Consider the following 23,641-nt stretch of genomic DNA (forward strand, 5'->3'; position numbering starts at 1 on the left):
ACAAACCCACGTCCCCTGCATCGGCAAGGCGGACCCTCAACCACTGCACCACCAGGGAAGCCCAATGGAATCAATTTTTTTTAGGGCTTTTCAGATGTCTTTATCTTAGGTCTTCTCCTGTATATCACCCTTTCTCCACATCCTGCTAAACATCTTCCTTCCTGATAATATCTTCACAGGAATTTGCCCAGGAGGACAAAGGTGAGAACACAAGGGGTATATGCAAATCTCAATGAGAAGTCTCAAGCTAAGGCCTCCAAGGCCAAGCTTACCCCCAGGGCCTGTTTTGTAAATAGTTTTATGCATTTCTGTCTATGGCTGCTGTGGCCCTCAAAGACTAAAATACTTACTATCTGGCCTATTACCGAAAAGGTCTGCTGATCCCTGGTCTAGGAAAGGTGGATAGTGGGCTAGAAGCCTGGAGCCCTACCAATGAAATGGCCTTGACCAAGTCCTCAAACCTTTCTCAATCTGCTACCAACAGTCTATAATTCCATTACATAAAAGCATAGGTAATGTCAGTTTGAAATATTTTCGATATTTATTCTTTCAAGGCCCCTGAATCAGGATCGATTTGTACACAGCTTTCTCTTGGTAGAAGAGGTTTACGATAAGCAGAGAAATGATAAAATGTAGGCACCCCCAGGTACAGACAATATGACCACAGGGAGAGAAGGAAAAAAATGTTAGTACAAAGTAAAAGCATAAACATTAGTGTAGATGGGATTAAAGAAGGAAGAGAAAAAGAGAGAGAGGAACCATTTACACATAAAACAAAACTGACCTGAGTTCTGTTAAAAGCCACACGTGCAAATACTGCCTGGGAGATTCCTGCCCGTTTCAGTTCATCACGTACCCACTGGTAGATTTCGGAAGACACCTCTGTGTTGGTGGAAACCTGTTGCTCCAAAGGCTTATTCATAGATCTACTAACAGGGGGAGGGTGGTTCAAGTACTGTTGGTTTAAGGACTGCTGGGCTAGAAGTCTGTTCACTGCATACTGCTGGTTCAGCAGCTGAGCCATCACCAGCTGCTGGTTGACCAACTGAGGACTGATGGGCGTTGACACGAGCCCAGGGTGCAGGTTGGGAAGAGGGGTCCGGACAGAGGGCTGGCTGCCGTGGGAGAGCTGCGCGGGGGACGGGGGTTGCTCCGCGGTGTTCCCTGGGACCGGCTGCTGGCCAAAGTTGACGTGGTTGGCACCTTGCTGGGATAGTTCAGAGAGACTATCCATTTCAACTGAAGTGGACAAGAAGGAAAATCACGTTGAGCCAACAATGATCTGCATTGATAAGGATCTCTGGTCATTCCCTAATACAGACAGAAGGCACAGGGCACACCCAAGGTCCAAGGAAACTAGGAACATCTCAAGATGGAATGCAACTGGCCATGCTTTTACTTTTGTCCTCTGCACCATGGCACAAACTCTGAAAGGGGGATAACGCTTTCTAGTTTTATAATGTGGTTTAGATTTAAGGCCAGAAATCAATTATTTTCAAAGTCTATGTGACTAGTCTGGGGGTCAAACGATTATTCACTCTTACTTCTTATAAGGCAACATTTATTTTAAAATAGCTTCTAGGGAATTCCCCGGCAGTCCAGTGGTTAGGACTTGGCGCTTTCACTGCTGAGGATCTGGGTTTGATCCCTGGTTGGGGACCTAAGATCCTGCAAGCCACATGCTGCATGCGGCCCCAAAAAAACCAAATAGCTTCTAGAAGAACACTCTTTCCTTAACGGCAACTAGAAAGAGTGAGTGGAGCTAGGAAAAGATCATATGCAACTGTAGAAAAAAGAAATATGCAAGTATTTTCTCATAATGTATACATTAACTGTTACTACTCCAGGCAAAAAGTTTGCATGAAAAAAAGTACACAAATGTTACTTATGTTCAATTTTAACCTAGCTGTTAATATAGAAAACTAATCAATATAATAAATAATAAAAGTGGTCATAATGATCAGTAATGATAACTGAGTGCATGCTGGACACAGGGCTGGGTATCTTACACGTCCTGTTTTGCTGAATTCTAACTATCATGTTAGATGATGGGTATAGCTGCAAATATTTCTTAGAATGAAGCAAAGGACTTAATGTATTGCAAGCCAGCATACCCAGTGTTGCTAAGACCCAAATGCTTCTTGAAGAAGCTGTGACCATCACCAGATGCTATGACAATCTTTCAAGGAAGGGGTAGGGAGTCACTCTGATGCAATGGTGATACCGTCACCATCTTGCAATTTATTACCACCCACACAGGACGAACGTTTCTCCCTTGGCTACATCCCTCACATGGACTGGCTGAGAGTGAATAGTGTGTCAACTGCTTTCCTGCTACAGGGAAGAGACTGCTTGGATGCTCTTGACCTGAAAGGCTGAGGACGGTCAGTAGGTGAGTCTTTCTAAATAGTACACCATGGGAATTCCCTGGCGGTCCAGTGGTTAAGACTCCGCACTTTCACTGCTGTGGGGTCCGGGTTTGATTCCTGGTTGGGGAACTAAGATCCCACAAGCTGTGCAGTGCGGCCAATAAATAAATAAATAGTACACCATGCTTCCCATGTGTGGACTCTGGGTTGATTTTAATCATCATTTCTCTTTTTATTAAATATTCAGGCTTTATATTTAGAGGAACTTATCATACTGCTATAGTCACTGATATATGCAAAATATAACTAAGCATTGGGGAAGAAACCTTCCATTTCTACCAGTGATATCAGCCCAAGTGGGCCATTCATAGGGAATAGTAATTCAAGCAATTATTCCAAAAAATGATGCATTGTCTTCATTACAGCTCTAAGCTATAAACGGCAAAGAATCTGTTTTGGTAGATGGATGGTTTTGCTTCAAATATTAAACGCTAAAACAGGCTCAAAATTCAGGTTCTCTTGCCTCTTAAAATCTTCAGGAGAAGTTATTATTGTGTTACTGAATGAATGTAATGGAAGTAAACAGAAATAGACTTAAAACACAACGTAATGCTATGCATATCAAACATCCCATTCCTATATTATTTTAAAACATTTTATTTGGTAGGTACAAGAAAGAAAACCTTAATAGAAATTAAAACATTAACCTTAATCACAGTGTTTGCTTTAACGAACACTAACAAACTCAACAGGGAGAAATGACATCATCTAAATGCTATGTAGGGTACAACACACAACTTTTATCTGTCACTTCACACTGCAGATAATTTTAATGTATTTCCTGCGTAACAAATATTGACCTAAAGTTACATGTTAAGATAGGATGCCATGGCAGTGAGAGTCTAGAAATGATGCAATGGTTCTTTGGTTACGGATGGTAAAGCACTATGCTCACCAAAGTGCCTATCTGGGGGGGCTGGAGACTATAGCTGTAAATATCACTTGATCTCAACTGTGGAGACTATAAATACAATTGAATATCCTCAAAAATTGGGTGTAAAAATTGGCACTTTCCCTTTCTCTCAAAGAAAACTCAAAAAAACATAAAAGCATGATTTATCTCTGAGAGAACCCACAGCCAATATTAGTTATTCAAGGCCTGGTTAGGTCTTCACTGAGATGTTAAAAAATGACAGCTCCCCCCCCCCACCCCGCCTCGCCTCCATCTCCTGCATGTCTGACAACCAAGTCAGTTGGGCTGATTTAAACACAAACATTTATTGAATTTAATTATCTCATTATACTCAGACCCACTCCCCACCCTCCAAGAAACATTCTAAATTGATCTCTAATTGGGCAATCACAAGACCTGGCTTTACATGCAACTTGGATAAACCCCCAAATGACACGTAATGGTATGTAGCCACCGCTGCAACGGTTTTCTGCTTACCCATCATATCTTTTGTCTTCTTGAAATGTTTGTACCACCTTCCAAATTCTTGACATTTTGCTGCTGAGACATTTGCATAGTAAGTGCTGTTCACAATGGAAGAAATCATACTCTGCGTGAAGAGGGGGATGGAAACAGTTGTAATACACAGCGGCACAAGACGGAACACGGACATGATTTCAATTGTGGAAACTGTAACTTTTTTTCATCAACTGAGTACCAATACATTTTTGTTTCACACTGTAGCCTAAAGCCATGACTTCTTCAAAGTCAGTAAGTAGAGCATCAAATGCTTTATTTAAGTAGAAAGCAACAGTCCGCTGAGACTGGTATAAAATGATCACACCCACAGACTTTGCTCTAGTATGTATGGGACCTCCACCAATGTCATCTGTTCCTGGGCGGACAAACTTCAAACTTCCACCGATTCCAATAAATCCAAATATTTGAAGATGGCTTTCTGATTGTAATTCATAAATAAATGCCACTTTGTGGTTTGGTGACTAAATTCTCCATCCTTGCAACTCCCAGGATGGCCCAGGGACCATAATATCAGCATCATCTGGAAGCTTATTAGAAATGCAGAATATTGGGCCCTACTCCAGACCTGGTCAGGCAGCACCTGCATTTTCATCAGATCCCCGGGGATTTGCGTGCCCACTGAAGTTTGGGAAACACCCCTTGCACTTTCCACTCATAGTATTTGGGTTTCACCTGGAGGTAAATTAACACTGTTGCAAGGCTGACTGACCACATTTAAGAAGAGAAAAACTATTCACAAAGATCCTCTAACAGAAGAAAAACATATGCTGCAATCTTATTGCTAGCTTCATATATAGTAAAGCTTGGGTTTTGAATTTCAAACTAACCATATCATTTTTAAAAATATGCATTTCATGGTGACTCATCTCTCAAGGATACCACAAAAAAGAAAACGCCCTATTTTGTCACTTGTCTTCATCCTGCTTCTAATAACAAAAGCTTGGAAAATGGAGTCAACAGTTTAACATAGAAAAATGAAGAAAGACAATGATTTTGATGTATTACTAGTTTTGTCTTTATTTTTTTAAACTCATTTTCAACAAAGAAAAGTATTTTCTTCCCAGGAAATTTTGGTTCTGGTCATTTCAGTGGCTTGGTCATGGTTATTTCCAGCCACAACACTCATATTCTCTAGTAGTGGCTAAATTAATTTCCCATTGAGTCGTAGGAATAATTAGACTTTGCAGAGCCAATCTGTCCTCCACTCCTATGTGTAGAAACATGAGAACTTACATTTCAGACTTCAGGTGGTCTGTGGTGAAAACTGTTTACAGAAGGTGGGGAACAAGCAGAAAAGCCAGTTTGGGGACAAAAGTATTTTTACATCGTTACCTTCTTTAAGCTACTTCTAACGTAGAGCTCTTCTGATTATCATTGATTCTCCTGACATCCGTCATCAGTGTTAATTCTGTAGCATGCACACATTCCTGTAATATGTAAACCTTGGGGATCTTTGAAGAACTTCCAGTGAAGGATAAGCTGGGGTTACATTATTGATGTAAAACATGGCTATCCTTCCTAAGAGGCACTATGATATCTTTTTTTTTTTTGACACTTTCTACTGGATAGTCATTTTTACATTTCTCTAAAAAGACATTCTTAATGTGCTCATGATACTCTGCCATTAATCCAGACTGAGAGTCCCTCAGTCCAAGGTATAAAAAGATACTTAGCAAGGTTGCCAAAACCGGACCCAGAAGATTACCTGATCCAGTTAACAATCCGTCAGCTTCAATCACATTTACTCTATTAACGATGGATCAATAAAGTCAGACACTAACAAAACTACTGAGATGGCTGATGGATCACTGTGATTCTGCAAATGGGTGAGAGCCCATGTTCTTCTACTTTGGTCCAATTTTTAAAAAATTATTACTCTTCAACTTAGACATGCTGGCAGATTCTTAAATGTTAACATAATAGTACATGTAAATTTTAGATGTAGCTTATGTCTTAGTTTTCAGAAAAGTCTGAAATATCAAAATTTTGCTGAGGTTTCTGACAAATGTCCAGGCTACCTGACTTTGCCAATGGTTCCATCTATGAGATTCGCTCTTTGCTGTGCACCTACTACGTCCCTGGCTGGTACTAGGGATACAAGGGCAGATAAGATACAGCCTCAGCCTACAAGAAGTTTACCGTCTATCAGGAAGAGACATGTAAACAGATCATTTCAATTTAATGTGATTCAGTAGCGCAAGAGTGGAAAATATATGGGGGTGGGGGAGGAAGAAAAATATACAATGTGTGGGAAAAAGAAAAAAAAACATCTGAAATATTTTTATAAAACTAGAGCCCATATGTAACAGTGCTATGTAGTTCATTATTACCCATATGTGGAAAATAATATCCATATGTGCGTGTTCATCAAAGCTTCCCCCTGCCCTCGTTTAACCCTAAATTGGTAGGCTCTGTCCTTAAGTGACTTTCTGGATGCTTTCTACTCTGTCAAGTGGTGCGGGCTTAGGGAAACTCTGAATAACATAAATATTAGCCTAAGTGAGACATAAGTCAAAAGGCTAATCCACAGGTTATGACGCATGCCAAAGCAACTTTCTAGATTCTCTATCTTTCTGTGCTTTTAGGGGGCCGGGAAATAGTCCATAATTCAGGTAACTTGGGGTCACCTCTATTTTTACTGGAACAATATGCAGTGATATGTCCAACTAAACTGCTCAGACAGCCACTGCATGAGACATTTTGTTTTCCCTGTGGTACAATCCCCACTGAAGGCTTAGGCATGGCATCTAACTAGGTCTATGAGTTTTAAAGGCAGGGAAGAGAGATTTCAGAATCTTGGTGGGGGGGCACATGGTATTTGAAAGATCACATTCAGTCCTGTGTCTTAAATTTGGAAAATCATAAACACCTCTTGTTTTGATAATACAAAGAAGAGAAAGTCAAGATTGATAATACTTCCCTATGGGCTGAGGATGGATAGGGGGTAGGTAAACGAAGATCCATGTTTCTGAGAAGGAGGCTTGGGATTCTTCTGTCAATCAAAAGAACGTAGTTTAAAAAGATCACTAACTAAAAAGATTACTCACTAAGCTATGAGTCCATGCAGGTCTGGGGCTCTGTATTCCTTTCCAGCCCAAATGCCTGGCACGTATTAAATACACACTAAATGTTCATTTGATGAAGCAGAATGAGCTAAACCTGCATTCAAGTCCAACATGTATCACACACTGGTAGTGTGACCTGGGTCAGATTAACTGACCACTACGACAATTCCCAGTACTAAACGGGAATGTCAGCAGCAGTCACCTCTTGGGGCTGTTCTGAGAACCTATTCATATGGACATTTTTTTTTTTTCATTCATCCAGCAACTATCTATGGAAATCCTGCTATGTGCCTAGAACTGAACAAGTCACTAGAAAAATAATGACTTGAAGAGACATACTATCTCCACTTGGACTGACAATAAATAAAACAATGAATGTGATACAATTAGCACAGAGCCTGGAACATACGGAGTATGGACTTAAGAGAAGTTAATTACTATGACAACCCTCTGCCTCCCTCTTCATTGGCTTTTATTATGTGATCACATTTCAGATCAGTCGAAAGACTATGCTTTAAATAACATATGAGTCTTAGATACAATTTTCAAATGATGTATTTTAAGTCAAAGAAATTTTCTTATGAAAGAACAAAGAGGATACAAATTAAATGATTCAATGACAAGTCGGGTCAAGGGATAACAAGGGAAAACATCAATGAAAAAGAGCATTTCCATTTGTTTCAATATTCCAATTTGGTGGTATCTTCCAAAGCTGGCCAGTAGGTACCAGGTGGTAGCTGACATCAGGAAGATACACACCACTCCTCTGACTTATTTGATCCATGCCCTCTTCCATCTCTAGCTAACAGCTGCTCACCTAGGATACAATTTCAGCGCGTACTCCTGCAGGGCTCTTCCTGATGGCCCAAACATCCCGTACATAGAACCTCCACCATGGCACCCATCACGCTGTTTATTTCCCACTAGGAGGGTGAGCCTTGGGGCTTATCTCCATATAGCCTGGACCTATCACAGGGCTGGGCAACCTATTTGGTGATCGATAAAAGGTCACTGAAATAAGTCATTACTGCAGGCTACCAGAAAGTCCTCTTCTCTCTTTGTTTTCTTAAAGGTCAAAGGTAATGTTAGATTAATTGTCACAGGGAATCTTTTCCATCCATCAGTTTTAGCTGTCAAGCTCGAGCTCAAAGAGTTTGAAGAACCTTTGTTCTTGAATTTGCAAGAGCTCCCTTCCAGGTTTTTGAAGCTACTTCCTCACAGATGTCTTGGAAGTCACTGAGCTCGGTGCTCGTGTTCTCCCAGATCTCTGGGTGTCTATTTATACGAGCTTCTCCAAAGCACTGGGAAAAGGGCACGGCTTGCCTGACAAGTCTTCTTATTTGGTGGCCAGTCTGTGGAAAGCATCCACGTTCAGGGACTAAAATAACCAGGCTGATAAAACTCCTTCGGTTTAAATCCCAAGTTCAAACACTACCCAGGAACACAAACCAAGGAAGAGGCCCCAGCTTCCAGCGTCAGGAAATACAGTTTGGAAGTCGGCAGAAATTGGCTGTGGGTCTCCTAACCCCAGTGTGACACAATATTCTCATCCTAGGAGCCAAGTTGTAAGCTTTTCTCAGATCCATAAAGCACATGTCTGCGCCCTATGAGGAGCTCCGGCTCTTTCTGAGAGTCTGCTCGAGTTCCGATCTGAAAGAATGCCATCTTCACAGAAACCCTGGTTCTCTAGAATGATACCATCTGCCACAGGCTGAGCTTCCTTTTCAGCCAAATACATTATTTATAACCTTTCTAATTGTGAAAAGGTAAGGGTGGAATTTTTCTACAGCCTGACTTCGATATGGTTAGAACATTCTGAACCTTTGCTCTCAAATACTGCAGGTCTCTGCATTTGAAAAACAAAAAACAACCCCCAAACCCATAAGGAATTGGTGGAAGTTACATAATTTTTTCAAAATATTCTATCCTGTCAACCCCCTGCTAGAATAGGACGTACACTGTTAAGTATGTATTTATAACACATTTAGAAAACCGAAGGAAGAGAGTTTTTTATTTTTCTCCTTGGTCATCTTAGGAGCCAAGGAAGAGGTTGGGGGGAGAGGTGAGGCCTTCTGAAAAAACGGTTCATCAACTGGGGAAAGGCAGTGATCTGATTACCCTTAAAATTGCTTTGCTGTGCCTTTAACATCAACAAAAAAACCCACCCCCAAACAATGCTAATCAGGTTATTCAATCATTTAAACCAAAACTGTTCATGCTTTTCTGCCAAATCAACCAACCACAGCAAAATCTGTTATCTCTGATTGCTCAGCTTCCAGTCAAAAAACCAGTTAACCCCGACTATACCAAAAGTTTTCCAAAATACCCTCAAAGCGCTGCGTGCTCATGGAGGAGAAAGAGAAAGCCATGCCATCTTTAAAGGGTAATTGGAGCGCTGGACCCTATTTGCATATTACAGTTCACTCTAATAAACTACACAGCCTGTACCGGAAGCCAGCAGGTCCCTAGCATTCATGGGATCTCCATACAGGCTTTCCGTGCACAATTTTTTTTTTTTTTTTTTAACAGGACTGTGATATCATGATCAAAACTTACTAAAGACTTGTGGATGGTCTGACTGAGGTGGGAAGAGGTGCCAGAGCCTCTACAAAATGGTGGTTCACCCAAGTTTAAAGCTTTCAGGCTCCATCAGCAGAGAGGGCAAAAGCTACCACATCTTATTTACACAATTATCTAAATACGATTAAACAGCTGATGGACAAATATTAAACTGGAAAATGTATAGTCATTTCAGCTTAATGTAATCCTCTTTCTGTAAACACCCAAGATGATTTTTTTTCAACCAGAACAGTCCTGACATCTCATAAGCCTAAGGGTGAATAGCAAGAGATTGTTTTTGATAGTTATAAATATTCAAAAGACATGCAGACCATCTGCTTTCATAATACAGGTAAAGCAAGACTGAAATGGGGACTGCTGTATAAAAATGATTCTTTTAACAAAGTCTTCCTCTCCTCGAAAACTATAAAGACAGATGTCAAAAACTGTTTACACAGAGCAATCAGGAGCGTGCAAAATGTAATATTCCTTTTACACACAGTGCTTGCTAAAGAGATTTTTTTTTTCCTTTTTCTTCCCATCTGTGTGTTGCAACACATTTCTACAAGTTAAAAACATTTTTTTTTCCAAACAGAGATCTCATGAATACCCAAAAACATGCTATCTGGTTTCTGAATGCTAATTAATTTCAACTAAGGAATCTGAATATCTTGTTCTGTAGGAAGGAATGTATGTTTTGAATTGGAATACTCCAGAGACACAAGGGGAAATCATCTTGCACAGGTTTACTTCTGTAAGGCGATTTTTCATGGTTCTACCTTGTCTGTAATATATATCTGGTACATCCATGTCTTAAAATGAAAGCACATAACTGCTCATGTCTTTGGCATAAAGTCTAAAATAATTGTTTTCTGAAATAAATGTCCGTGCGTGCAGAATGTATATACAGAAACCTTTAACGTCTCAGGCGACACACAGTGGTGCTTTATAAAGCCCCGCGGTTAATTTTCAGGGCTGGAACACTCATCTTGACAGTAACCTTTTTATGTATTGTATTAATGGCACAGAGACATTAAGCACCTTTTTATAATTTTCAATAAAATGAGCATTTACTGAACAATCTGTCAAACTGCTGGCTCTCTATTATTTTACATTTTTATTTTTTGACAAGTGTAACTTCACACACTCGGCTGGCCCTCCCCTCTCTCTAGGTCCGGCCTGCCTATGGCCTGAATTTTCACAGCAGGTTTTTAGATGCGCGTGGGAAACTTAAAGGTCAAATTTTAACTTCAGATCAAATGGAATCAACTCCACATTCAAACACTGTTTTAATAGGGATTCTCAGTAAATGGGGTTTTCTTTTCATCCCAAAGGATATCAAATACTACAAACAAGGCATCATAGGAGATGGTGACATGGAACGAATTTGTTGAAAATTCACAGGTAGTCCCCATCTGGTATTGAGGGAGAGGAGGAAGGGAATCGGGTTTCGATTTATGGGAAGCAAATGGCAGGATTTCTAAGTGTCATATTCTCTTTGTGATGTTAGCTTATGTTCCCCAAATCTTTCCCTCTGGATCCTTTATTGCTTTATAAGCTATTCTCTTGGGAGATACAACTGGGGCATCCTTGGCATCTCAATTTGTTGAGAAGAGACTAATCACTTCTAAATTTTACTTAAACTCCAGTTGCCATCGTTAAGGCTCTTGCCATCTTGATCAATCCCGGTGCCTTGAAAATGGCATCGTCACACAGAGTCACCCTTGTATCGTGCTAAAAATAGAAACTCGGTACAAAGCTCCAAAGGAGTACAAAGGGAAGCACAAAGAGAACCTGGGCGATTCTGTTTTAATTCTCTTACTACATTTCCTAAAGATGAAAATGTGACCGTTTCGAAGCACAGGAATTTTATGTAATGGTTTAAATAGCCAATTCATCATGTTTAAAGGAAATGCTGGCTCACAGTTCGTACGGCTTTTCCGCATAATTAAAGTAATTTTACATAAGGCCCAGATAATATCTTCTGACCAGATTCTCTATTCTATCTTTTTGTATAAGTATCATCTAGATCGTTCTTAATGCTACTGAAACCTTCTTATTCAAACGAATTGAATACGTTGGTAAAGAGCTTAAATTAGAAAATATTTGCTAAAAAGCGTACTGTTACTAAGGGCATGTAATATTTCAAACTAACTGCAGGCTTAGGTTTGCTCATCTGCAATATGAAGGGAAATGAACTAGATAATCTGCAAGGTCCCTTCTAACAACTTGAAGATTCTATGAGATCTATAGGCATTCCCAGACACAGGTCCTACAGGGTCTTCTTTAATGACTAAAGAAGATGCGATTGTTATACCCATCAACCGTTCACTGTGCAGACATTACCAACTACAGTTTTATTTTGTAGGAAGGTTGGAGTCCCTCGGTATCTTGCTTATAATATGATTATTAAAAACATACTATCATTAAACATTACGCTACTCCAAATAGAATTTTCGTAAGTTTTCATTAGATAAATCTAGTGAGTTTTATTTGATTTTATAGCAAAAATCATTTCCTAAAATTCTAAATCCTGAGCACTGGGAATGCTTGCTCCTTCTTTCTCTGATGGCCCTTGTGTGGTTAAATCTCCCATTCTCTATGGAGATTAAAATTTCTCATATCTGTACTTAGAAATAGCAGAAAAAGATACCAAATTTGTATTAAATTCCAGAGGTCCTAAATAAAGCATTTTGAGAAACTTCAAGCCACAGAGTGAAAAAAAAAACTAGTCTGAACAATCCATTTTTCCAAAAGTAAATACTAGAATCAGACTCTGTAACTCTTCACAGATTTTATATCCCTTCCTTCCTTGTATGAACGCTATTAGATTTTTAAGCCACACTGCCTAAAAACTGGGGAGAAAAGTAAGACTGCTTTTTAGCTTTTTATGGGGCCAAAGACTTTCTTTGGGAGTCTCATGAATCCGACGGAAGCTCTCCCCACATATATACTCCCCAAAAGAGGCCTGGAACTTCTGGGTCTGCACAAACCCTTGGGAGCCCACTGAGTGGGCAGTGGATCACACCCAGATCTGATCCAAGATTTCACAGGAGACTGAGGGCTAGGTCATGTCCTTGCTTTCTGTGTTTTATTAGTTGTTAGTTGTTAGCCAAGACTTCCCACGTCTACTAAATAAATAGAAACCAATGTCACCTCTGGATGAGGTCACAGAGAAAAATCAAATTAACCTAGCTCACCTCTATCAGTATTATGAAAATGCTTTACAGTTTAGGAAAATGCCATATACTGGTAATCACCTCTTTGGGAGTTATGGTGAAATGGTAAAAAAAAAAAATGTGCTGGACGGGCTGTCCGTCATGAAGTAAGGAGCTCAGTCCATCACCAGGTGCGTGAGAGCCAGGCTGAGCTGGTGCCTCCTGCAGAAGGGTGGACAGACCAAGCCCCTGAGGCCTGTTCTGCAATGGCTCAACACTTATCTCCACTTGCAGCTCTCTCTAAATTCAGGTGATTCTGGACGTTCACACCGCTGACTTTTACACACTAGATGTTTATAGCCCCAAACGGAGTCTCCAATGCCAAATGTGGCCTCTGGAACCTCAGCTGAGGGAGAGACATTGTGAGCTAACACGGGGTGGTACTTAACTGCTGGCATTTCCAGCTTGGCAGTGTCAGCAGCTTGGCAGTGTCAGCGTCTTGGTCTATAAATCATTTGATTCTGCTATTGGTATTCCCCCCCCGCTTTATTTATTTTTTTTAATATGAGACATAGACAAACATAAATAAATAGAGTAATAGTAGAAAAGCACGGATCTCAAATATAACGCAATTGAGACAAAATGAAACCTACTAGCCAAGCTGAAATACATAGTTGATTATAAAAGAAAAATTTTAAATGTGCACGGAAATATGTTGTTAAAGAGTGTGCTTAACAGTGACGTATAATTAGGTCTTTTATAGCAGTTTTTAGATCTCTGGGTCCCTTGTACCTCCCAAGATTATTGTTCTGCTTACAAACAGAAGTTTTGTACATATACTCAAGAACAGTGACAATATAAGCAAAAATATGGGACAGCTTGGAATATCAGTAGGTTTTCTTAGAGGAAAATGTAGAAGTAATTTGCTCTTGGTAAGGTAAATTAAAAATTCAGAATTAAGTGTAATAGGAAATATATTTTGTAAAGTAGGATATTATAGATAAGACTACATATAAAATACTAGTAATAAAACTACTGACATAGCTTATAGGCTCACGAAATAAACATGATGAAAATTCTATGAGTCTGTTTAGGTTTGACAAATATTCCTGAGATCCTACTATGTGTCAGATCTCTGAATGTGATGATGAATAAAACTTAGTCCCTTTGTGACCATCAATTACAGTGTACTCAGAGAACGGAGTTAGTCCACAGATAATTACAAAACAAAGTGGAAAGTGCTATTGGGGGGGGCATAAAGGAGGGACAGAGACTTGGATGTAGGGAGTGGGGGGTGGAGGGTAGTTAAAGGAAGGAACACTGGGAAAACTCACATCCAGAGGACAGTCCACACCAGGCATCTTTGACACTGTCCAGTCTAAGATACCACATCTGCTTAACTTTCAAATGTGCTTATTTAAAGCATCATGCTTGAGTTTTCCCCCCACTTGCATTTTAAGATGCATCAGACCTTTATACTGATTCTAAGGAGGGCGCTAAAAGCATTCCTTAAAGGTGAGAATGAGTTAGTTATAAAACGGCCCTTTAATTTTTTCACAAACGAAAAGTTCTTGGTTGTTTCCATAAAAAGTGACACTTGTACCAAAATCTTCTATGTTAGCAACAAAGTTTCTTAGACCCACAAGTGCCCTTTCAAACTCTCAATCCCCAGGCTGTAGAAAAACAAGTATACTGTACTTTAGAACTGAGCGCTGTTCTAAATGCTGTACAAGTATTAACTCATGTAATTCTCCTAACAATCCTGAAACATTGGTACTATTATCTTGCTACTTTATAGATTTAAAAAATGCGGCATGGAGAGTCACTTGCCTGAATTTACAGAGCGGTAACGATAGAGCTCACATTCTTGACTCCCATGGAACGAATGCTATTAGCTTACTAATTATGTGATGGCAAAGAGCAGTGGCTGATGAAATATATCACTTCCAAAGATAGTTCCATTAAGAAATAAAAAGAAAATGAGATCGAGCTCTGCCCTATGTTAACATAATCGAGGAGATTCAACACATTTGGCGAAATATTTATTGTGACGTTTCATAAAGATAATACTCGTTTTGGTTTGCTCCACGTTTTTCAGTTGCATAGGAATAAGCGCTGGATTGATAGTAAAATGGGACAAGCCTAGGACAGTCGGGTGGTACCCAATGAGGAAATACCCTGTCTTGTCATCTAGATAAGAATGTGATTTCAAACGGTGCTAACAATTAAAGCTTTAATCGTTCTTAACTTTCAACATCATTTGCCTCTTTAACCTCTTTGAGTAAACTAAATTAGATTAGCATTTTCATGGGGAAATATTGCCATACAAGAGAATAGTCTTTTGAAAAGGAGAAAGAAAAAGATGACTAAAGAGGATGAAGTTTTAGAGTAAGAATGAGAGAAAAGAAAAAGTTTCTTAAGTCAGCCACCTTCTCTACAGTGCGGAATTCTGCAGCCTCCTGAATTGTCCCTAATGGAACTCCAGCACCCCATAATAATACTGCATATTAGAACCCACTACAATCTTACATTTCTGTAGCGCCCTTCATGCAAGGATCCCAGGGTGCTTTACAATCATTATGAGTTAAAATTAAAACTAAAGCACATACAATTCCTAATAGAACCATTTTAAAAATGCTAAGCAGAACAAATAACTTTTAAGTCTAGATTTAAAAGTCCCAACAGCAAGAGCGTTCCTTATTTCAATTGGCAATGAACTGCGGAGCCTGGCTGACGCTCTCTCCTGTTACGTTAAAGGCTCTGTTATGTTTTTTAATACTCAGAGCACCTTACAATCAAGCAGTTTCCAAAGAAAGAGGAAAAAATCTGGTGCGTGTAGTATCTGTTTTGATTATTCTGAATTTAGGGTTTTCTGTTTGTTTGTTTATGAGTTTGTTGGGGACCAAAATCTGACATGAAATAAAACAGGTTTAAAAAGCAAATCCAGAGAAAGCCCAACTTGAAATTTATATAGTCATTCCAACAAAAGACACTCCAAAAGCACTTTAAAACTAGCTCTGTTTGAGCAAGAAAATTTGATTGATTAGCATGATTTGGTTAACTTTTTAAAAAAAATAGAAACTAGCATTTAATAGGCTTTCTCTCAGGCCATGTCTACTCCTAAGCCTTGGCAGTATTTATTATTCTGCAAATCAGAAAAAAATAGGGGAAATGCACTCATGATATGGTAATTTTCCTTGCATTAGTGATTTTGAGGTCAGAGGAAACCTGTTCAGATCTAAAACAAAGCATAGGTAAAAATCTATTAAGTGAACATGAAGTGCTTACACACTGTCAAAGCACCCTCTAAATTGGCATGGCTTAAACTCTTTTATGTTTTATTCTGTGAAAAGATAGTGGCCTTAAAATATCTGAGATCAATCCGTTTGAAGTCAGATGCTTTATTAAGTTTGGCTTTTTTGAAAGGTTACAGGGAACTAATATCAAGCTACAGTAAAACCCTTATGTATATAAACCGGCTAAAAATGAGCCTGATAGATGAGACACAAAAAAGCAAATTTGCAATTTGGAGGACACGTCTATTGTAGATGCTACGTATTACATTATTAACACAGAACAGACATCTCACTAATCTGAAAGAGGTACTAGAGTGAAGTAATAACTGGTTCAAAAAAGGAGACAGAAAAAGTAATCTGATGTAAGTTTAGCAATTCACACAACTGCCCATTTAAGACTGGTTTACCATTTCCTTTATGGATCTCGCCATTAATTGCTGAAAGTAGTAATAAAATCCAATTAGTATCAAGTACTTCTAACCAGCATTTTGACTTTAATCTCTGGGAAAGATAACATCTTCTAGTTCTAAGATTGGAAGTGCAAACTGGACTTGCTCTTTGCAAGTAGGGGACAATCCTCCTGGGAGCACTGGAGGCATGGCCTGCCGGACACCCCAGGCAAATTCCTGGGGCTGCCCCTCCCCTTCCCTCCTGGCCGCTCCTCAGTAAAGGGAATCTCCTTGCCCACAGGGTGGACATTCTGCTCAGCATATCATTAGGGACCCAGTGGCCATATTCAAGACTGGGCTATTTTACCATATTAAACAAAACCAAATCCTTAACGTACAGCAAAATGGGCATGCTGAATTGTATGCTAAGAGTCCTCACGTGAATGAATCAAAACTCCACAGGAGGGGAAAAAGTCTTAAGCTGTAGCATTTCTTGCTGTTAGGTCCCATTTTGTACAAGACTGAGGCCGTATTTATTATTTGCTAGGCATTTTGCACCACAGCATCTTCATCACCAAATCTCACCAGGGAGGAAGAAAAGAGCAGTTTTACCAAGCTCAGCATATATTTGGGGCTGAGGCCTTAGAGTCCCTGCATTTCCTCTAACTAATAACTTCTGACAGAAGAGAAAATAAAGAAGCAAATGGAAAATAGTCCATAATTAAAACATTCCGAATTGAGTATCAGATTCACGAATTCATTCTAGAGAAATAGAAGATGATGCAGCAGAATATAAAATAACCCCCTCATTTAGAGAACAAGTTGCACTTTTTCATAATATTAGATATTAAATTAATTTCAAATATTTGCTGCCACTGCTGAACGATGTATACTTTTACAAATTTTTTTTTTTTTTTTAAAGAAAGGAAGATTGTAATTACAACTGATGTTGAAGTTACAGCCTAGTTTCACCACTTAAGGATGACAGCAGGGTCCCCAGCTACCCAGGCCCACATGTTCCTCTCAAGGCCTCTCTATAGAAAGTCACCCATGTCTGACTCCAAAACCAAGTCCTGAATTTCATTTTGTCAATTCTGTTTAACATTATAATAGTTTGTATTTAATTCATTTCCCATGATAACATTAAGTAAACTCACAATTGTATTTATAAGCTATAGTGAGGTAGAGTTTATTGGCTGAATGTTGATGTCATTTAACAATTAGTTCTCACTGCCTGTTTCAATAAATACTTATGCTAGCATCCTCTTCTCCGGCTCACAGTAAATGCCTTAAATCTCTGCCTTCCCAAATCAATGGGACACTTAGTAACGTGAAGATACATGAGATTCCTATACTGGGTATTTATATGTATTTTAACGCTGAGTTAACAAACAAACAAATAAACCAGCCTTTAATTCTAGGACATTTCAAATTTTCAAATGCTGAAACTAAGTAACAAACTATCTGGAGTTGTCTGCAAAATCCAAAGCCCCAGAGGTAAGTCACCTGCTTCATTATATCATCCTATTGATTTAACTGTGTTTAATTAATTTAAATTACTTTTATTCGACGGTTATAAATTCACATCCTGCCTACTCCAAGGGTGAGAGAGAGAGAAAGAGAAGATCAGCTAAAATGACAAAAAGACTTTGCTCTGATTTTCAAGAAACGGACACTTAACACCAGAGAATATTTTACCTGTGGCCACAGCTTACCTTAAAAGAATATAAAAAGCCATCATTAACTGTAAACTTAATTCATTTGCTTCATTCCTAGAATTGCTAACAAATAACAAAGTAAAGCTGATGGACTGTAACGCAGCAAACCTGCAATACATGGAGGTTCCATGAAACGGCAGCACAAAAGGCCACAACCTTCCTTCCAAAGGTACCCATGTATCTTCACGGCCATCACATTAGAAACACATTTTGAGAATATCTCAGTTGCAGAAATGTTTACAGCACTCATTCAGTTCAAGTCCAAATGACTGACAGACTAAAATTCACACTTACATTTTAAACTTGCATTGAAAGAAAAACTTTAAAAATTTAGTAAAAATCTAGTTAGACCAGCACTTCAACTATACTCTATGGTGGCATGACCTTCACTGGTGTGGGCACTGAGAGATGACATTACGACACAGTTACGTCGTGACCACACGAGCAGCCCATGAAGAGGGGGTTCACAGCAACCTTTCTTTTTTATTTGAAATCAGCTCTGCATCATCAAAAGTGATGTTTGGCTTTACATTTAGAAACAGAGGCAATCTCTCAGTAGAGTTTTAATAGCCCCTCTACCAAAATTCACTCTAAAAACTCGAGTACAATAATAATAAATCTTTGTCTCGTTTCAAAAATCCCTGATGGTATGACAGGCGTCTCAGAGGAAAACATATGATCTCACTAAAAAAAAAAAAAAAAAGCTGGGGTGTGTAAACCAATGCCATAAAACTGGTGACAAAATCCTGATAAATAATAACTATTTAATCTTTAGTTACAGGGAAGAGATTTCTGTTTTCTGTTCTTACTTAAAAAAATTTTTTTTTACTAAATGCTATTTCTTCTTTTTTTTTTTTTTTGGTAATGAACAAAGTATCCAAAAACTATACTATACTCTTGTTTTATTGAGGTAGCATGGTGCAGTTTTGAACATTAACACTTCCAATGCCCTTCCCACTCACCTGGGGTGCCTGGAAGTTATACCACCTTTATTCCCTTAAACAAAGGCTCTCAGGACAATGTAGCTTCCAAGCTCAGAGCACTCAAGAGGAGGAATCTACAATCGAGCTAGTGTAGAGTTCTGCTGAGCTGTTTTTCCTCCGCTCTTTTCCCCAAGGGGGAAAAAGTGTAAAGGCTCTGGTTCAGGACGAATAGGGCATATTTTTGAAAGTCACCAGCGGTCAAGTCACTTTGCCTTTTGGGGAGATTCTTGCTTCCGATGCCAGTTGCTTTAGACTAGGGAACCCTATTACACCTCCAACTAGGGCTGCCCACAATGTCCTATCATTTAGGACAGGCAATGCCAAGTACCTGTGAGAGGGGGCACTCCTTGGCCAAGGAACTCTGATTCATATCCTTCAGTAAGTCCTTCAGCGCATTCCTGACGGTGGTGTGGGACCACTGTTCTGGAGGCAGGTCTTCTAGTTTGGGGCAACTATTGGAGACACAGATTAGAAAGGGGATTATGACCAGATCGCATCCTGCTGCAGAACGTTCCTTTAAGACAGACAGATTTCATTTTGCGCATCAAACAGATGCATCTGGAGATTGCTCTCGGTCTCCTGATTGTTCCGATTAGTTAATTACTTTATACAACACATCTGCTGTATCGATGCATGAATTATACATCAGCTGCCTGTGGTGGCTATTTTTTCACGTTACTTCTACCTTCCTGCTCTGATGTGCTTGGGAAGACAATTTAAGGTGTGCTGCTTTCTCACGAGCCATGGTGAAAAACGGGAACGTGGGAACACTTTCCTTTCAGGACTCGAGTTAAAATGGTAAAAAATATATATATACATAAATGAAGAAGAGCTCGGCAATAGCGAATAAGGCATTCTTTCACAAAATGTACACAGATGGCACTGTTCATGATATGCAAAAATATTTTTCTCTTAAGTAAACTTTATGTAAAATGCCTTCTTGTAATGCATCATTTAATCCACTGCACAAACAAAGTCTCGTCGTCTGATAACCTGCACAGATCGATGCATTTGGGGGGAAGGTTGCTTTTTAATGACAGATTGAAGTTAGGAAAATAAAGCAGAAGGGGTAAAGTAACAAAATCAATTTGGGTTAACCTTTCTGAAACACAGAGTAAATCACAACTGAAGGGTGACCAGAGATGCTTTATTTCAGATGATCAGGTAAGTAGAATGTTCTGCCCTAGAGTTGCTGTCCTGACTCACCTGTGTAACTGAATTTTCAATGTGACCACATGATACACGTCTTGAAGCATATCTGCTACCGTAGCATCAGGGGCATCAGTCACATAAGACAGTGGGACTGGATTCCACTTTCCAACCTGGATTAGTCCTATTCCAGATAAAGAGAATATGTCACTAACTATTTTACCCTTCAGATAACGTATCTAGTAGAAGGTTTGTTCTTTTTCTTTTTTAATTGCCCCCCACCACAAGCAATATTGTTATTTTTTTGAATGATTCCCTTCCCTCTAAAAGGCAGGTCAATGAAAATATTCACAGCTTAGCTTTCTAAATTGTGAAATTATGTAAATGACGGTGGGGATGTTTATTATTTTGGAAATAAAACCCCATCAATAAAACCTAGGCAGAGGCCACATTTTCCTAACTTGCAGGAAGTTCTAATAAGACATAGCTGAACCAGTTCTAAATGGCTTTACGATTTAGATAAGATTCTCTACTGCAATGGGAATCAGCATTGAAAAATACTTTACAGCCCATAAAACCATCAGAAACAGAATAAAAGAAACAGAACTAGATATTCAGTCATAAATGCAAATTGACTCTCAACAGTCCATCTGCTCAAATACGTTCCTCACTTCCTTGTGGGTCCTCAGTGGAGCAGATTATTAAGGTCAATAAGCATACTAATGATTCAGCTGAAGTAATTTAAAAAAAAAAATCTACCTCGACATTCCACATGAGCAAAATGTGTGTTAACTAAACCAAACTGAATTAAGCCAATTTTTTAAAGCCACAGTCTAGAAGGAACCCATGTAACACACAGGCTACAGTTTTTTGAATGGAAATATTCAGTTGCTTTCTCTGCAAGGTAAACAAAGGATGCCAAGCAATTTTTCCAACCCCACGTCTGCATTATTTACCTTTGGCCTGGGCAGCAGAGCTATGCGAATAACCCAGAGACAGCAAGGCCATTTCAATCAGCTGGTTGAAAAGCATATCCTTCCTCACCAACACAAATTCTGCATGTTCCTCCTTGCAATCATACTCAATGGCATTTTCATAATGTTCCACCACGCAGAAAACCGGTAGCATGGTTCCTATCAAGGACACAGAGGAAAAAGAGACGCAAACCAACGATCTTCAGAAATACAGTCTGGGGGAAGGAAAAACGAAGCCGTGAAAATAAATCTTCAACACAGTGAGAGAAGGGGCGGCTGTGTTTCCAAGGCAGACAGGGCACAGAGATCCAGGCGCGCACACACACACACACACACATACACCTGCCTTTATTTTTATTTTTTTAAGTTGTAAGAGAAATACTGAAACAGAATGTGAACTTGGCCCTGAGGTAACTTGGGCTCTGCTTTAATTTTAACAGTGCGTTTCCCCACATCAATTAATGCAGAACTACCTTTTTCATCAAATCATAAGGCTGATGAGAGAGGAGCCAGGGTCTCGTCTGATCTGCTGTGAGTGGTACCCAGTGTGCAAACGCAATTCGCTACACTTGTCCTCAAAAGAACCCACCTTTGGGCTTCCTACACACTTCTGTTAACATTAAACGTTCATTGTCTGTATCCAAACAAATTATATTTGATGATAAAATCATTAGCATTTTCCTCCTTTTTTAAGACCTTGACTTTAACGAGTCCATAGAAGAAACACAAAACTTAACCAAACTGATGTTCAAAATACACGATTTCAATATGTGCAAATTGTAGATGAATAAGGTTTTACTCTGATGGCTACTCATTTAATCTATCTGCCTAAAAAGATATCACAGTAACCACATGTCTTTAAAATGAACAATCTTTGCCATAGCAAATGGGATAAAAATGAGAGGAAAGGAAACTGGCCTCATCAGGGCATCTTAGGATACAGGAATCTGCATAGACTTGAGGTGTTCTCTCTTTATTTACTGTAATCCCACGTAATAACGCAGTAGCCAGATGATTAACAAACACAGGCCACACCACTGTTAGCAAAGAGGTTTCTAGAAACAGAAATCACGGAACGTGGTAGTACTCGAGGTGTTTACGCAGCGCACTGTCAGACTTCCAGAGATAAACGGAAAAGGGTTAAAAGCAGATGCATCTGAACTATACTGTGGCAAGCTGCCAGGAGGGTATCATCTTTAGCATAAATGATGACTAGGGTTACTTTAACAGGGCACCCAGGATCCCAATTAGTCCTATCACATTAATGCCTCTATAAGCTCTGCCCTCTGGACTCACAGAATCCAACCAACTTCTGAAGGTGTCGAGTGCCTGCCAAGCACAGATAAAAATCAGGATTTCCTCCTGACACTAGGGATGCCCTTTAAAAACGCCCTCTTTGCTTGTTGCTGCTGAACAAAGCCGGCAGTAAAAGCAGCTACATGTTTCTACGTGTGCATCTACCCCACAGCTTCAGTGAACTGTTCACAAGAGATTCTAGCTCTGACAAATAAACCCCTTTAGGTTTACTTAGAAAGGCTCGCAAACTCATTTGGAGGGACCCAACAGGCTAGCGATGAAAAACAAGCTGCGGAGCTTGCCAATATTCATGTCACTCATTCGGCTGTTTTATACCAGAGAGAGAACCCATCAGGGATCAGAAAGAGACTGGGGGAGACCACAGCAAAAACAGCAGTATGCAAACGGGTGATTTCTTCCTTGGCTGGAAGGTACTTTGGCAAAACCTTCTAAACAAATAAACAAAAACCTCCAACCCCTTTTCTTAAGGTGTGCTTTCTCATCCCAGCCCCACTTTTTATCTAGCGCCTGTCAAACAGAAACCCTGCACTGGAAAAAGAAGATTAAAAAAAATACTACCACCACCACCAAAAGGCTGTAGGAATTTTGTTGCTTGAAGTAAGCAGAAACTTCTACAATTAAACTGCATTTTTAAAATGTCACTATGAATGCAATGCTTAAAAAAAAAAGCACTTGAGCAGGAAGTGAAATTACTGTACTTTGGTTTCTCCTCCCCCTGTCCTGAGGTCTTCAAAGAATTGGGTTACTAATACAACAAAAACATACACATTGATTTCTCCTCTTATAGAATGATACAGACCTGTTCTGCTCTTTGCTTCTCCTGAGACCTATGAAATAACTGTAGGTTTTTCAAACTGTTGAAATATATGAGAGTTGTTTTGGACTTTATTTAGAGGGACCCTGTAAGATCATTAAGGTGGCTACTGATAAAGCGACAACAGTAGCCTTTAATTCCCAATCTAGCTACTAAACCTTCCAGCAAACTGTCACATTGTCCTCCGGATGCTGGGAGTCAAGCTGAACAGGGGACTTCTCTGAACTGTCTGATTATTTGTGTAAGCGCTGGACAAGGCTTCCAACTCCACCAACTTCATAACCTTCCAGCATGGAAAGGGGAGTGCGCTGGTCACTGCTGACTGCTAAAAATACCCCATGATTTAAACCTGAAGGCA

The 23,641-nt window shown here is 39.5% G+C and overlaps 1 protein-coding gene across 6 annotated transcripts in view; it reads right to left on the reverse strand.

Annotated features, from left to right (window-relative positions):
• SATB1 (SATB homeobox 1) overlaps positions 1-23,641 on the reverse strand; it is a 97,607-nt gene that overhangs the window by 48,056 nt on the left and 25,910 nt on the right. For all 6 annotated transcript variants that reach the window (XM_030876352.2, XM_030876353.2, XM_030876354.2 and 3 more), the window contains 5 exons: positions 21,135-21,311; positions 20,236-20,362; positions 19,358-19,481; positions 3,820-3,931; positions 785-1,239 (listed from right to left, as the gene is read on the reverse strand). In XM_030876352.2, the coding sequence (XP_030732212.1) occupies positions 785-1,239; positions 3,820-3,931; positions 19,358-19,481; positions 20,236-20,362; positions 21,135-21,311 (995 nt within the window). The remainder of the gene's footprint in view (positions 1-784; positions 1,240-3,819; positions 3,932-19,357; positions 19,482-20,235; positions 20,363-21,134; positions 21,312-23,641) is intronic.

Source organism: Globicephala melas, chromosome 4 (assembly GCF_963455315.2).
Source record: "Globicephala melas chromosome 4, mGloMel1.2, whole genome shotgun sequence".
Classification (NCBI taxonomy): Eukaryota; Metazoa; Chordata; class Mammalia; order Artiodactyla; family Delphinidae; genus Globicephala; species Globicephala melas.